The 14,022-nt window shown below is 41.7% G+C and overlaps 2 protein-coding genes across 3 annotated transcripts in view; both read right to left on the reverse strand.

The window, feature by feature from the left end:
- eif5b (eukaryotic translation initiation factor 5B) overlaps positions 1 to 7,652 on the reverse strand; it is a 26,468-nt gene extending 18,816 nt beyond the window's left edge. Inside the window, exons 1-12 of one of the 2 annotated variants that reach the window (XM_037696528.1) lie at positions 7,536 to 7,652; positions 6,141 to 6,257; positions 5,978 to 6,041; positions 5,747 to 5,902; positions 1,795 to 2,284; positions 1,585 to 1,718; positions 1,428 to 1,505; positions 1,199 to 1,349; positions 1,010 to 1,102; positions 832 to 918; positions 700 to 759; positions 579 to 602 (exon numbers count right to left, since the gene is read on the reverse strand). In XM_037696528.1, coding sequence (XP_037552456.1) covers positions 579 to 602; positions 700 to 759; positions 832 to 918; positions 1,010 to 1,102; positions 1,199 to 1,349; positions 1,428 to 1,505; positions 1,585 to 1,718; positions 1,795 to 2,284; positions 5,747 to 5,902; positions 5,978 to 6,041; positions 6,141 to 6,257; positions 7,536 to 7,570 — 1,489 coding nt within the window. In that variant the 5' untranslated portion in view covers positions 7,571 to 7,652. The remainder of the gene's footprint in view (positions 1 to 578; positions 603 to 699; positions 760 to 831; positions 919 to 1,009; positions 1,103 to 1,198; positions 1,350 to 1,427; positions 1,506 to 1,584; positions 1,719 to 1,794; positions 2,285 to 5,746; positions 5,903 to 5,977; positions 6,042 to 6,140; positions 6,258 to 7,535) is intronic. The other variant, XM_037696529.1, reaches the window with a different exon arrangement.
- A 3,772-nt stretch (positions 7,653 to 11,424) lies between these two features.
- On the reverse strand, positions 11,425 to 12,807 carry lipt1 (lipoyltransferase 1). The gene is made up of 3 exons (XM_037696381.1): positions 12,267 to 12,807; positions 11,911 to 12,132; positions 11,425 to 11,837 (listed from the first exon to the last, which is right to left on the reverse strand). The coding sequence occupies exons 1-3, from the start codon at positions 12,769 to 12,771 to the stop codon at positions 11,425 to 11,427; spliced, it is 1,140 nt and encodes a 379-aa protein (XP_037552309.1). The 5' UTR covers positions 12,772 to 12,807.
- Positions 12,808 to 14,022: the final 1,215 nt, after the last annotated feature.

Genomic DNA, 14,022 nt, shown 5'->3' on the forward strand with positions numbered 1-14,022 from the left:
TTGTTTTTTATCGTCCAATCAGATATGGCCCTCTAGATATGCCTTGTTTTTTATCGTCCAATCAGATATGGCCCTCTAGATACGCCTTTTTTCTCATCGTTTAATCAGATGTGGCCCTCTAGATAAGCCTTTTTTTTTAATCATACAATCAGATGATGTTCATGTTTGTGCTGATGTTCAATGTTTTATGTTATGAGTGCTTAGTGTATATTTAGTTGGTTTTTCTTAGTTCATATCTTAGATGTTATTACTGTTTTTCTTATACATTTTATTGTTGGATGTAACTGGGACCCTGTGTACATAATTTCGCTCCACCACATGTACCACATGAGGTGCGAATGACAATAAAGAAACTGACTCTGACTCAGATGTGGCCCTCTAGATACGCGTTTTTTTTTAATCGTCCAATCAGATGTGGCCCTCTAGATACGCCTTCCGTTTTTGCCTGCAGAGATACCTACTTGGTCAAATCAGACGTTTAATAAAAACATCTGCTGCAAAGAGTCACTAAAAACAGCAAGCATTTAGTAAGAATGAACTTCAGCCTCGCTAACACCAAAGCTACACAGATTCAGTACCTGCTGTACGTCTTCTGATCTTCTCTGTGTATTCATGAACAAAAGTGAGAAACGTTTATTATTTACTGCTACCTGCTGGTCAAGCTCTGTGTGTTCACTTTGGATTTAAAGAGTCGCTCACCTTTCTCCTCGTCGCTGGCCATGGCCTCCCAGTCGTCCAAAGCAGCGTCCGGCTTCACCTCTGCAGAAAAACAACACGGTTAACTTTTTACCCACCTGCTCCTCCCTCCTCTCCTACACCTGTCACAATCACCTGGCTCAGCAGCACGCGGCTCCGCCCCCGTTTCCATGGCAACAGGCTCTGGAGTCTCCGAGGTTGGCGAGGCCAATTCTGACGCTTCTGATGAGCAGGAATGAGTGATAACAGATTAAATCGGGTTTATTGTGTGTGAGGAGCAGCAGGAGGAGGAGGAGGAGTAGTGAGGCGGTACCTTCGGGAGTTTGAGCATTGGGCTTCTTCTTTCTCTTGTCCCTATAAACCGGTTTCTTCTTTGACACAGTGTCTTTGGATGGCACTTCAATACCTAAACACACAAAATAAACATGTTTACATAAATGAAGGTTGCCGGAAAAACAAACAAGCTCCGCCCACCGTCAACCATAGGCTCCGCCCAACTGACCTTGAGCCTGCAGCAGCTTGAGCGTGGCCTCAGCCCGAGCTCGAGATTCTCGCTGAGACTTCGTCAGCAGCTTCCCCTCCTTCTTCAGCCGCTCCTTCCGCTCTTTCTCCTTCTGCTTCTTTTTTTCTTTACGCTCCTGCTCCAGTCGCTCCTAGAAATACGACCACAGGGCTGAGCAAAGGGACTGGTTTTATTTAAAAGGCGGAGGAGGCGGAGCTTTGTGTTTTACCTGCTCCTGTCTCTGCCTCTCCTGCTCCTCAAGCCTCCTCTGCAGCTCCTCTTCCTCTTTCTTGGCTCGCTCCTCTTCCTACAAAAAAATGGTCATTCTCAGAAAAGCATCAAACTGCAGCATCAGCACCATGACTACGTTACCCAGAATGCCTCACCTCCTTCCTTTTGGCCAGGAGCTCCTGCATGGCCCTCACTGTGGCCTTACTGGGACCTTTTGTCGCCTTCTTCTCCTCCTTCTCTCCCTTCTTCTTTTTTTTGTCTTTCTTTTTTTTGTCACCCTCGGTCTCCTCTGAAAAAGAAGATGAAAAAAGAAAATTAAAAGTTGATGTTGTGTAATAAATAATAAAGGACTGATAATGTCATACCCTCTCCTGGCTCCGCCTCTTCTTGTTCCTCTGTCACATCTTCTGGTGGCGCTGTCGGAGGAGGCGTGGCCTCTGCCGTCGCCTTCTCCGGTTCTTTTTTAGTCTCCACAGTGGCCTCCTTCTGCTTCTTCTGCTTCATCCTTTCCTCCTCCTTTTTCTTCTTCTCTCTCTCCTTCTTCTCTGCCTTCTTCTGTGCCGCCGTTTTGATCTTAAAGCCCCCAGCTTCATCCTCCTCCTCGTCCTCAGGCTCATCAGCTTTGACTTTGTTCTTCTTCTTCTTGTCTCTCCTGGAGGTGAACTCCTCATCCTCCTCAAACTCGTCCTCATTCCCTCCTCCTCCACCTCCTTTCTTCACGTCTTCATCCTTGTCTCCGGCATCCTCTTCGTCAGACACCGATGGTTTTTTGCCTCCTTTCTTTCCTCTGGTTTTGAGGCGGGACAGTGAGGAGGTGTCATCATCGGAGTGAGACAGGGGTGTGGCGGGAGGCGCCTGCAGGAGCAAAGAGGAGAATCAGGCACGTGTGGGGACAGGATGACAATTTTAAAGAATCCCCAAAAAGAGAATATTTTGTCAAATTAAAGGCACTAATCACAAATAATTACCAATTAATCATGTAATTTACGTAAAAATAAGACATTTTAAAGTGAAGTCGTCTGAAAGAGCAGATATTTATTCAACAAGTGAGGATATTTTAGTGACACAACAATATTCAAACAAAACAATGAAGCTTTTATGCCCGAGGACAACTCGGAGAATCAAGTTAAAGTAGTCCCTCGCTATTTTGTGCTTCCACTTTTGCGAACTCGCTCTTTCGTGGTTTTTCAAAGTAAGATTGTACACGACACAAGATTATCAACTTTAGTTTTACTCACAAGATTGGGAGAGTACAGTAAAAAGTTAACAAAAATAATATTTCAGACAGGCGCCACTATTTTGTAGTTTTCTCTCAATAAACCTACACTGTGTAAGGACTACATTTCCCAGAAGCCAACAGTTCCCCGCCCAGAAGCCCCGTTGCCTTCTAGTGAAATGGAGGGAAAGTTTTGATCTGATCTGAAAAAGCTCTGTCTTTATTCATAGTGACTTTGGCGCCCAACGGCTGCAGAGAGCCACACGGAACCAACCGGGAACTGGACCAGAACTGGACCAGAACTGGACCTCCAGACTCATCAGTCAATCTGAGTGCTGCCCAAAGGTCCGGTGTTTTCTCTGGAGCCCACCGGGACGTTTTTCATCCGGACTTGGACTCGATTGGGACTACAGGTCCGGCTCCTTCCAAAAGCGTTTTGACGCGAAAGGGCTGCAGAGAGCCGACCAGAACCGGCAGTTGGTCTTCAGAACCGGAACCAAACCGCTGTGTTCTGCAGAGCTGGTGAGTAACATTTTGCAGTACCGTACAGTACATATACATATGTTGATAAAATGACATTGGTTTAAGAGTTTAGAACATTGTAAGAGTGTGGGAAGGGTTTATAAAGCCTTAAAGAAAAATATTAACATAAATATAATGTTGGTACTTCGCAGATTTTCACTTATTGCTGGGGGGTCCGGACCATGATCCGTACCCTGAAGCTCCGCGATAAGTAAAAAAAACGCGAATAGTAGTACAAATAGTAAGTAGTACTTTATTATAGTATATATATATATATATATATATATATATATATATATATATATATATTTGGTGTGTAAATAAAAAATTACCTGGACTCATTTAAAATCTTACCTCTCCATCAATCTGGTTTCAGGAAACAACACAGCACGACTGCTTCACTGAAGGTTCTTAATGACGTTGTTGAAGTACTGGATGCGAAGGATTATTGTGCTGCACTTTTCTTAGACCTGTCTGAAGCTTTTGACACTGTGGACCATAACATCTTGTGTCATAAGCTCTCAGAAATCGGTTTCTCAGAACACACCATTGGTTGGTTCATACATCTCCTCCTACATGTCTCTGTGTGAGTGCAATTACAGCGTGCGCTCTCAGGACATTATTACCTGCAGTGTTCCCTCAGTGCGGACTGAACTTGGCAAAAGCTCCTTGTCCTACTCCGCTCCCGTTTCCTGGACTATCTTACAAAAAAACTTGAAGCTCTCGACCTTTATATAGTTTATTGACCTTGACCTTTTATAGTTTATTTATTGTAAAGATTGCCGTTTATTTAACATATCATCCAAATGGGTCGCTTTTATTTATTTTTATACAAACATATTGTTTACTTGGCATATTTTCAAAATAAATATTTTGTAAGTCTTCATTTTGTCTTCTTTTGTACCGAAAATTAACCAAACCGAGCCCTCCTTGAAATTGAACCGAACCGAAATGTGATGTTAGCGTACCGTTACAACCCTAATATATATGTATATATAAAGACGTTTTAAACACTTCCCACACTCTTGCAATATTCTAAACAACGTTTCTAAACTCTAAACGCTCTAGAACAGCGCTGAGTGTCATGAACTCAGCTCTCAGCCACAGAACGGAGAACGACAGAGGAGGAAGGAGGAGCAGCAGGAGGAAGTTTGTCCTGCAGTGTGGGCTGCACAAATGTGCAGCAGGTGCTAAATAATTTAAAATAATGTATTTTAAATAAAAACGCCACGCCGATTGTGCGGCTCATCCACCGATCAGCGTCACGTCCGATCTTATTTCGAAAAACCGCGATGGAGCGAGTCCGCGAGAAACGAACCGCGAAGCAGCGAGGGACTGCTGTACAATCAAAAGGGATGAGAAAATAACGAGTCTACACAAAAGGAGAAACATGTCAGAAAATCTAAAACACAGAGACGCAGAACTTGAGACCACAAGTTGTTCAAGAAGTGTCTCGTTCCATTTTCTTCTCAGAACATGAGAATAAAGCGTTCAGGTGTTTGTAATTCAAAAACACTTGAACAGCTCAGAGATTACAAAACGATGATGCAAGTCTCAGTGTTTCCCCGCCCAAAGAGGGCGCCCCGCCCTGTCAACAGAACCGAATGCCCTTCCTACTGACCCCCCGCCCCAGGTCTAACAAGCACCCTGCCAAGGCCAGTAATGTATGTATTATGTGTGTGTGTGTGTGTGGGGGGGGGGGGGGGCACTGTTATTTAAACATCATCTATCTGACTGACTGACCTTCTTATAGGAATGTGCGATATGGCATAAAATTCACATCACAATATGTATTGTGAAGGGTGGCGATAACGATATATATCGCGATATGTTTTGGGTATAAAACTTAATAGGATTTTTTTTTAAAGCATAGGCTGTCCTTTTGCTATCATATATTTAGAATTAAAAAAAATTCCACTACAAGGTCCAGAGAGTTTTTAAATAATAAACAAATCAAGTATTAGGCTTCTTGCCTGTAGTGCAAAACAGTGCAAAATATATAAAATGTAGTTTTAGCCATATGTTTTAAACAAACGAATATGTTGTTAACTCTTAACACTTTCCACTATTTTCACTTAAGAAATGAAAAGCAACAGAGCAGCATTTTACACTGAAACACTTCACCCTCCAAACCTCTAGTGGGCGCCTCCTTCCGCTTTAATGGAGAGCTGACACAAAACGACTGTGGCTTTGACCAGAGGGTCTCGCAGTAAAATCACACAACACAGCGTTCTTTTCACAGATCAGAGAGCAGGTTTCTCTAAAGCTGACCAACGCTTACTTTAAATTTCGACGGAACCCCCCCCCCCAAAAAAAACCTTTCAACGGAACACAGCGTTTTGCGCATGCGTTCGAATACGGCAACACTACGGCAAGCCGGCTGTAGTTAGCTTGTAGCTTCGCTACTTAGCTCTCGAAGAAATGACTTTAACGCCACTTTCGCACAGTTTTCAACTAAAAAAAAGTAACGATTAAATCTGAAAACTCTGATTTTACTTTAGCCGGTGCAAGACAGAGCTCTATCGAAGGCTAAATTTCGATCGTTTCTACCGTGTACCGTTTATATCACGCACTCCTACCTTGTTACTGTCCTGCTCGCCGTTCTTCTCATCGACGTGGCCTTCGTCCACCACCTCATCCTCAGGACTGGTTCCACCCTTCTTCCCCTTCCTGGTTTTCTTCTTCTCTTGTTTGGGAGGCTCGGGCACCTCAACCACTTCTGTGGTTTCTGCTTTCTGAAGGAGAGCGCGTGCGAATGTGAGTGGGGGGTGACCCAGTAAGCAGGCGAGCGAGCGACGCGGCGTGTTTACCTTGCCCTTTCCTCCTTGGGCCTCCAGAGAAAGCTCCTCCAGCTCCTTCAGGATGTCGTCCTCGCTGCAGCAGGGGCACACGCGCAAACGTTACACGACCTGCTCACAACAAATCTACGCGCGCGGAAGCGGATGAGGCGACACAAGAAATAAAATGTCCTACTCGAATTCATCCTTCTTGGCTCCTTTCTTCTTTTTCTTCCCCTTCTGCTCCTTGGAGGCTCCAGCTCCTTCGATCTCTGCAGCCAGAGCGTCGATGTCACCGCCGTCATCCTTCGCACTGAACAGAGATCAATAACAAGCAATCAAAAAAAAATAATAATGGAGATTTGTTCACACGATAGCCCCTCAAAGAGGTGAGTGAAGAGGGTCTCTTTGTGTCAGACAAACATGAGCCATCAAGCAGTTGCTGACTCTCGCCTTCCTTTTGTTTCCTTTCATCCCTGTGATGCACAGAAAGCAGAAAGTGATCCGAGAGCAGTGAAGCTGCACACAAAAATGAACCAAAACAAGCCGCTGAAGCCGTTTTTCTCTCGCATTACACCCCATTCACCTGTTTTTACCTGTGTTTGCTGTTTTGTCATCAAACTAAACGAATCAACACAAAGCTTCAGGTGTTTTTCTTGAACTAACCAGCTGTGAACAATAATTTGTTTATTTGATATCAGGCCTGTATAAAACTTTTATTAGCTTCATTAAAAACGACAATTTTTTTTTTTTTTATTGCAAACATGACATAAGAGAACTGTAATTACTACAGTGAAATCAACAGACTGAGATGGTGACATTATGTAACAAGATGTCATTTTTTGGAGAAATTCAGCAACTAATTTTAATAGATTTGTTTTTTTGTTTTTTTTTAAAAGGATGAAACGCTGGCATAAAAATGTCAACCCACTAACATGAAATTATTATAATTAAAGAAATGAAAATGACAGATTTACAACATAAAACAAGACCAAAACATCAACGAAACAACATTAAAATCATCCCTGTCTAGTTGATGTTCCCTCGTGTGTCAGAAGTAAATAAACTTGCATCTGGAACATCTGCTCAGGTGAGGCAGGTATGGGTTTCACGCGCCTGATCAGTCAAAACAACACGAGTCACAGCTAACCTAGCTGGGTAAGGTTTATCAATGGGCCGCCAGGTGAACTCACCTGAGAATAAAATGAAAATAATCTGTAGGATTTTTAATACCGGATTAAAGGCAGCTGTGAAAACCAACAGCTAACGCGGCTAATAACGCTGTTTTCGCATGCTAACTATAACCAGTGAGCACAGACCGGGATCATGTATCTAGAACGAGTTTAGCTTAGCCCGGGTGAACCCGTGACAGCCTTTCTGCTTGTTGTATAATTCATCTAAAGCCATTTCCAGACTGTTTACAGCTTCACCTGCACTCACATGCGTACAATGACTCGTGGTTAGCATCTGCTAGGACACCTAGCCGCTAAGCTAACATGGTGAACAGGACGCTTTGGGGGAGGTTTTGACTCCTGACACTCGGTGCCAGCGTGGACAGGCGTTTACCGGCCGTAGGACACGTTCTGCCTACCTGTCCTCTCCGGATTTTTTCTGTTTCTTCCCCATCTTGCCACTATAAATATGTCTCGGCTGGTACTTCGCTCTCTGCTGGGCGACGCACAAGACAGCTCACATTGGTCAAAGATGGTCTATTAACGACACAGTTTGAAGATGCTTTGCTACTACTAATGCCAATGAGTAAAACATAAAACGCTACATGCAAAGCTGCACGTTAATGTTAAGATTTTTTTTTAACTTGTAATCTTAAAAATGTATGAGTTGCACTATGACAGGTTTCAACAATACTTGATATCTTAAAATCATTAGTATTTCAAAAGAAACTGCGTAATTGTTTAAGGGGGAATGAAGAAGTGACACCTCTTCGCTACTCTACCAGCTTGGCCTAGATCGAAACTTTTGCGCATGCGCTCTTCAACTCAAACGTTTGAGATTAAAGATATTCAACAAGATAAACATTCAATGCGGTGTCCGACAGGTGCCAACGAGCCGCACATTCCACATGAAATGCGCTACAAATACACGAATGATGTAAAATTCAAAATATATGCAACAAAAAAACACTGCAAAAAAATAAAAATTTGCTATCACAGAAAATAGATTTTAATTCAATTCAGTTTATATGTAGCACCAAGTCACAACAGAAGTTATCTCAGGGCACTGTATAAAACATTCCAGTTTGTTCATGTTAAAAAGGAATCTTCTGCATACACCATAGTGAATTATGGCGTTCCTCAGAGTTCAGTGCTTGGACCACACTCTTTACTTTATATATGCTTTTAATTAAATAAAGGTGGTTGTCAGAATGATATAAGAAGATTATGACAATTACAAAGCCTGTCCTTTACCACTTAAAGAACATTGTTAGAATTAAAGGATGTATGTCTCACCAAGACTTTAAAAAACTTTAGCTGACTTGACTACTGTAACAAAGTATTTACTGGTTTTCCTAAAAAAAAAAATAAAAATAAAAAACCATCAGACAGCTGTAGCTAGAAAACAAATGCAAAGGACAAACTGCTACAAATACCAAAATACTAACAAAAATAAACAATAAACAAAACAAACAAACAAAACAATTACAGAAAATGCTGCAAAACTCACTTCAGTAAACAGGAGTGCACCAGACCAGTTGGGGGACTCGACCACCAAGTCATTTGGGGCCCAGACCCCATGTAAACACATTACAGCTGAGCGGCCACTTTTTAAAGTCATAATACTTTCATATATCATGTGAGGATATACAAAATATCTCAACTAAAGTGAGGTTTTGGTAATCTAAGGAAACAAAAATGAGACATTATTAAAGGTAAATAAAATTAAACGTTGGTTAGACAATGGCTTTAAATAATGTAATTTGCTATTTCCTATGAAAACCAGAAACAATAGATTAGGATAAACATGGAAAAGAATGCATTAGAAAAGTTTGCCACAATATGATTTTTTTTTTAATTAAGGGGTAGGAGCAGTAAGTTTAGCTAAGATGATCTGGCACTTTTCTAAGAACTGCCAACTCCCAATAGTCTGTGGCCAGTGGCAATTTTAGCCTTTTGGGGTTGCTCAAGCACCCTTAAATTTGAACTCATTTACATGTAAATGTAAAAATATTAACTCAGCACCCTTGAAAAATAAGGTAAAAAAGAAAAAAATATGTAAATTTAGCTAGCGCGTCTGTATTGCATGCCACTAGCTTAGCGCTACTTAGCGCTAAAAATAGTTGTTGAATCAAGTATGTAGGTAAACATAGATGTTTAACCCGTTAAAATATACCAGAATGCAGGAAATGGCATCTACTTAATTCAGAATTTTCTGGGGGAGGACCCACCAACATTATAAATGCTTCATGCCAATGGCTATGTTGTTCAAGCCAAGAGCCATTGTGAGCACTGGGGGCTAAGCACCCCTAAAGGGCAGAATCTAGCATCGCCCCTGTCTGTGGCTATATCACTGATATTAGTGTTTTTGTAAGTATAAAGCCATTTACAAAACAATTTAGTTTTTAAGCTGTATTTCTAAATATTTTCGATCAAGTTCACTAATCTGTATCATATACGAACTTACTGCCAATATATTATGGGTACATTAGGACAGAAAAAATGTTTCGTTTGTTTGAGGTACTGCACATAACCAAAACGGTGATATTTAGGATTTTGCCGTAAATTATTGTGGGGGTTAAGGAGTGTTTGCAGTGTTTCTTCCTTGCAGTTGTTTTGAGTATTTTTTATTTGCATTTGATTTTTTTGGTTGTATGTTTTTGTTCCTGTCGATTTTCTGTGATTGCGGACGTGTTTCTGTTGCATCAGGTGTTGTGTTTGCAGCACCTGTCGGCCACCGTACATTCAGCCATGAACCTACGATTAAAAATCCGTCGGGTTTGTATCGTCGTCACAGAACTCCCAATTTAAATAATTTCCTAAAAGTTGTTTGTTTTTGTAAATCAAATTATGTTAAATATTTCATCAATCAGACGAAGTAAAAAAAAATATGTTCAATAAATAAAGTTGAATTATAAAGGCTGGAAGTGGGTTTGGCTGAAAAACACAAGATTTTTGTTTTTATCGAATTTTGATTGATATGATTTAAATAAATTTTTTTACAGATAACTTTTTATGGTTATCAGTATTACCCTATACTGTACATGAAAAGCATCTGGGGTGTCAGAAAAATGCACAAATACAGAAATCGTGTTTTATTATCAATTCATATATAGTACCGTATTTTTCGGACTATAAGGCGCATTAAGCGAAACAAAACTGTCAGATAAGTCAAACTTTATTCAAATCTTTCACAATAACAATTAGGCCTGTCACAATAACAAATGTTGTTGGGCGATTGTCTCAGAAATTATTGCGATAAACGATAATATTGATCGAAATTTGACAATAATTAGTAATTATTGTCAAATTTATAAATAAAATATATATAAATAATTAGTAATTATTGTCAAATTTAAGAAGAAACGTTTGTTTTGTGTGTAGCACATTTTATCGACCACTGGATGGCAGCATAAGACTGTCTGAACCGAAGGATGGATAGTGAGGGAGCAAGCAGTGTGTCTCTTTAAGAAAAATGGGAGGGAGGCCCCTTGACGTGACATGTGCTGTCTCGCTTTGGTTCTCAAAATGGCGGACACTCGGTGTGGTTTGAGCTCTTTAGCATAGCATGTTTCACACAAAGCTTTTAATAAAAAATAAAAAAATCAGTAAACAAGTTCTCAGCTTCTTTTTGAAGAGAAAAACTTTTTTAAACAAAGACACGGGTTTCAACCGTGAAGGATGTAGCTTTGACAAGACGGATGTTCCCCCCCCCCCTGAGGTCGGCATGTTAGCTTAGCTCGTAGCTTAGCTTCTCAGCTTAGCTGCTTTTGACGATCGAAAAACGCGATTTTGGACGTTTTAAAATGGATTTTAAAGAAAAGAGAAAGGGAGGGGTCAGTGAAGAGCACCGGGGTTGAGCCTTTTTGTCATCCAGTGTCTTCAAAAGAAAGAGAGACACGAAGAAACGATAAAGCCGCGAAGTGAAAACGAGGTCGACAATTTTCATTTATCATGCGATTAATTGATTTATTGTTTATCGCGACAGGCCTAATAACCACATAAAATCCGTTTGAGGTCAGTAAGCACAACCAGAATTAATACATAAGGCTCGCTGTCGAATTTTGAGCAAATCAAAAGATTTTAAGTGTTCCCTATGGTCCGAAAAATACAGTAAATCAGTCTCATATAAACCAGCAGCCTAGATCACATCCTGCATATTCTGATAACCAGTTGAGTGAAAAGGACAGACATTTAAACAACCGTCACTCCCGAAGCTTCATAAAATCCACTAGAACCAGAAAACTTCCTGCGGCGGCTGTAATGACCTCAGCAGCCTGCAGGGGGCAGACTGATCTGGGGCTCGCTTCAGCCGGTCACAGCAACAACAGCCTCGCACAGGTTGAGCAGTCTTCTGCGCAGCTGGCCGCTTTCAGACCGCAGCAGCTCGGTCACGGCTGCCGCCGCTCTGTGCGGACAGAACCGCTCTCCGACCAGGACGTCGCTCAGCTGGCGGCTCTGCTGCAGAGGAAGCCAGTCTGCTGGGACATCCAAGCGGCAGCTGTCCACCCGCCCGTTCTTCACCTCCATGTGCAGCTCAGCGGGGCAGCGAGCGCCCAGCTGCTCGTCTGTCAGCTGCAGCCGCGACTCAATGCTGAATTTAGGCGTCTTCCCAAACGTCCACTCCCAGCTGCGCAGCTCTGCAGCCATGCTGCCCACACCAGGAAACGAGGACTCGGCAGACGGGTCGACGATGGTGGACGCAGAGCAGAGTCCAAACTCTGAGGATCAAAACAGAAATACATCAGGTTCTCAACATCTGTCCGCAAACAAACAGCAGCAGCTGCGCAGCACCTCGGTTGTACTGCTGCGCTAGCGCCTCTAGTAGCTGGTCCCACTCTAAAGAAGGGGCGTGGTCTGTCAGGTTGGTGACAGGTGAGGGGATGCTGGGCGTGGCGTTGCTTTGGATACCAGCACGAGAGGGGCGGAGCACAGTGGAGAGGGCGGGGCGATCAGAAGAGTGAAGCAGAGTGCAGTGGTGGTAGGACGACTTCCTGCTGAGCCGCGACGCTGTGCCTGCGAGAAGAACCGCAACACAGTTAACGTCATACTTTAATAAATAAAAGAGCAGCGTTTGAATCTTGAAGCATGACAAAGACATCTTGCCCTAAGAAGCTGAGAGACAAAACCAGCCCGTGGTCTCACTGAACCTGAGATCTTGTAGTGTCCGTTCAGTAAAATGTCGAATCTCTCCGTGGCTCGGACGTCCAGTTCTGGACAGAGTCGCTTCAGGGCCTCGGTGACCACCTTCAGATTCCTCTGACGGTCGTACGCCTTTTTGGAGGCAAAGAAAGTCATGTTTAGGTTCCCGAGGTCGTGGTAGACCGTCCCGCCTCCGCTCCTCCTCCGCGCTAAAGGGATCCCCAACCTTCTCATGGCTGACAAGTCGCACTCGGTCCAGGGGTTCTGGTGACGTCCGATGACGACAACCGGCTCGTTCCTCCACAGCAGCAAGACGCTGCGATGCTCCAGATCTACGTGAGCATCGATCCAGTCCTCCAGCGCCAGGTTCTGGTACACGTCCGTAGATTGAGACTGCAGGACAAGTCCAGCACCACCGCTGGCAGAGTCTCTGAAGAGGGACCTGGTCCAGAGTTGCTGGTTCCCAGTTCCAGCTCTCAGAAGGTTAAACATCCTTCTGAGCTGAGACATCATGTTTCCTGTTTACTGTGTAAATATCCCGGGTTCATTCTGTCTGCAGGCAAAGAAAAGTCAAAGAGAAAGTCTCAGTTTCAACCAATTTACAAGATAGATACAAATTAAACACAAAATATTTCAATGGCAGTATTTGTGAAGGCAACGCATTAAATGACAAAGAACAACGTTAAACCGATGTACAATTTTAATTTCAACTATAGTTAAAGTGTATTACAGCAAAGGGAAAACGAACTTGGTCCCACATTACGAATATATTATTTAATTTTTAAAAGAGCGGACGTGTGTGACGACATAAGACTCCGCCTTCTGCAGCGTCTGAGGGAAGTTAGCATTAGCTTTAGCCCGGTGTTCTCGCTACACTGAAAACTAAACAAACAAAAAATAAATAAAACGTTTTTATTTTCTTCCCATTTAACAAAGATCAACCGTAAATAAAGACAGCATTCATAACATCCAACAGGCTTGAAAACAGCTGCTGACCTGATCCGGAGAGGAGCTGCTTCCGAACTCCTGTATCTGTAAACGAACACAGAAACTACTTCCGCTAAGCCCCTTCAAAATAAAAGCATTTATTTAAAACCATGGTTATGCATTTTTTTGGCCTTTTTTCTTTCTTTCTCTAAACCTCATATTAAAATGCTTTAACTTCTGCGTGTATTCAAATTATTTTATACATAAATTTGACATATAAAACCTTTCATATGTATGTTTACTGTCAGTCCAGGATGAAGTAGGTGTACTCTGTTCAGGGTGTGTTTACTTGCAGAAACTCAAGATGGTCATTTACAAATTTATAAAAAGGACAAAATCACTTAAATTGTACAAGTAATGGAAACTTTTTGCAGAAAAATAGGCACTTTAATTAATGGTTTCAGCTACTGTCCCCGCGACCCAACTTCGGAATAAGCGGAAGATAATGGATGGATAATTTTTAATATCTTGTTGCTGGAATTATTATTTTTTTATATGTAGTCATGTTAGTTTTATATGTTTTTTTATATGTAGTTATGTTAGTTTTATATTTTTTTTATATGTAGTTATGTTATTTTTGTATGTTTTTTTATATGTAGTTATGCTAGTTTTATATGTATTTTTTATATGTAGTTATGTTGGTTTTATATGTATTTTTATATGTAGTTATGCTAGTTTTACATGTATTTTTTATATGTAGTTATGTTAGTTTTATTTGTATTTTTATATGTAGTTATGTTAGTTTTATATGTTTTTTATATATAGTTATGTTAGTTT

This window comes from Nematolebias whitei, chromosome 23, assembly GCF_014905685.2.
Source record: "Nematolebias whitei isolate Nwh7 chromosome 23, NemWhi1, whole genome shotgun sequence".
In the NCBI taxonomy this organism is placed as follows: domain Eukaryota; kingdom Metazoa; phylum Chordata; class Actinopteri; order Cyprinodontiformes; family Rivulidae; genus Nematolebias; species Nematolebias whitei.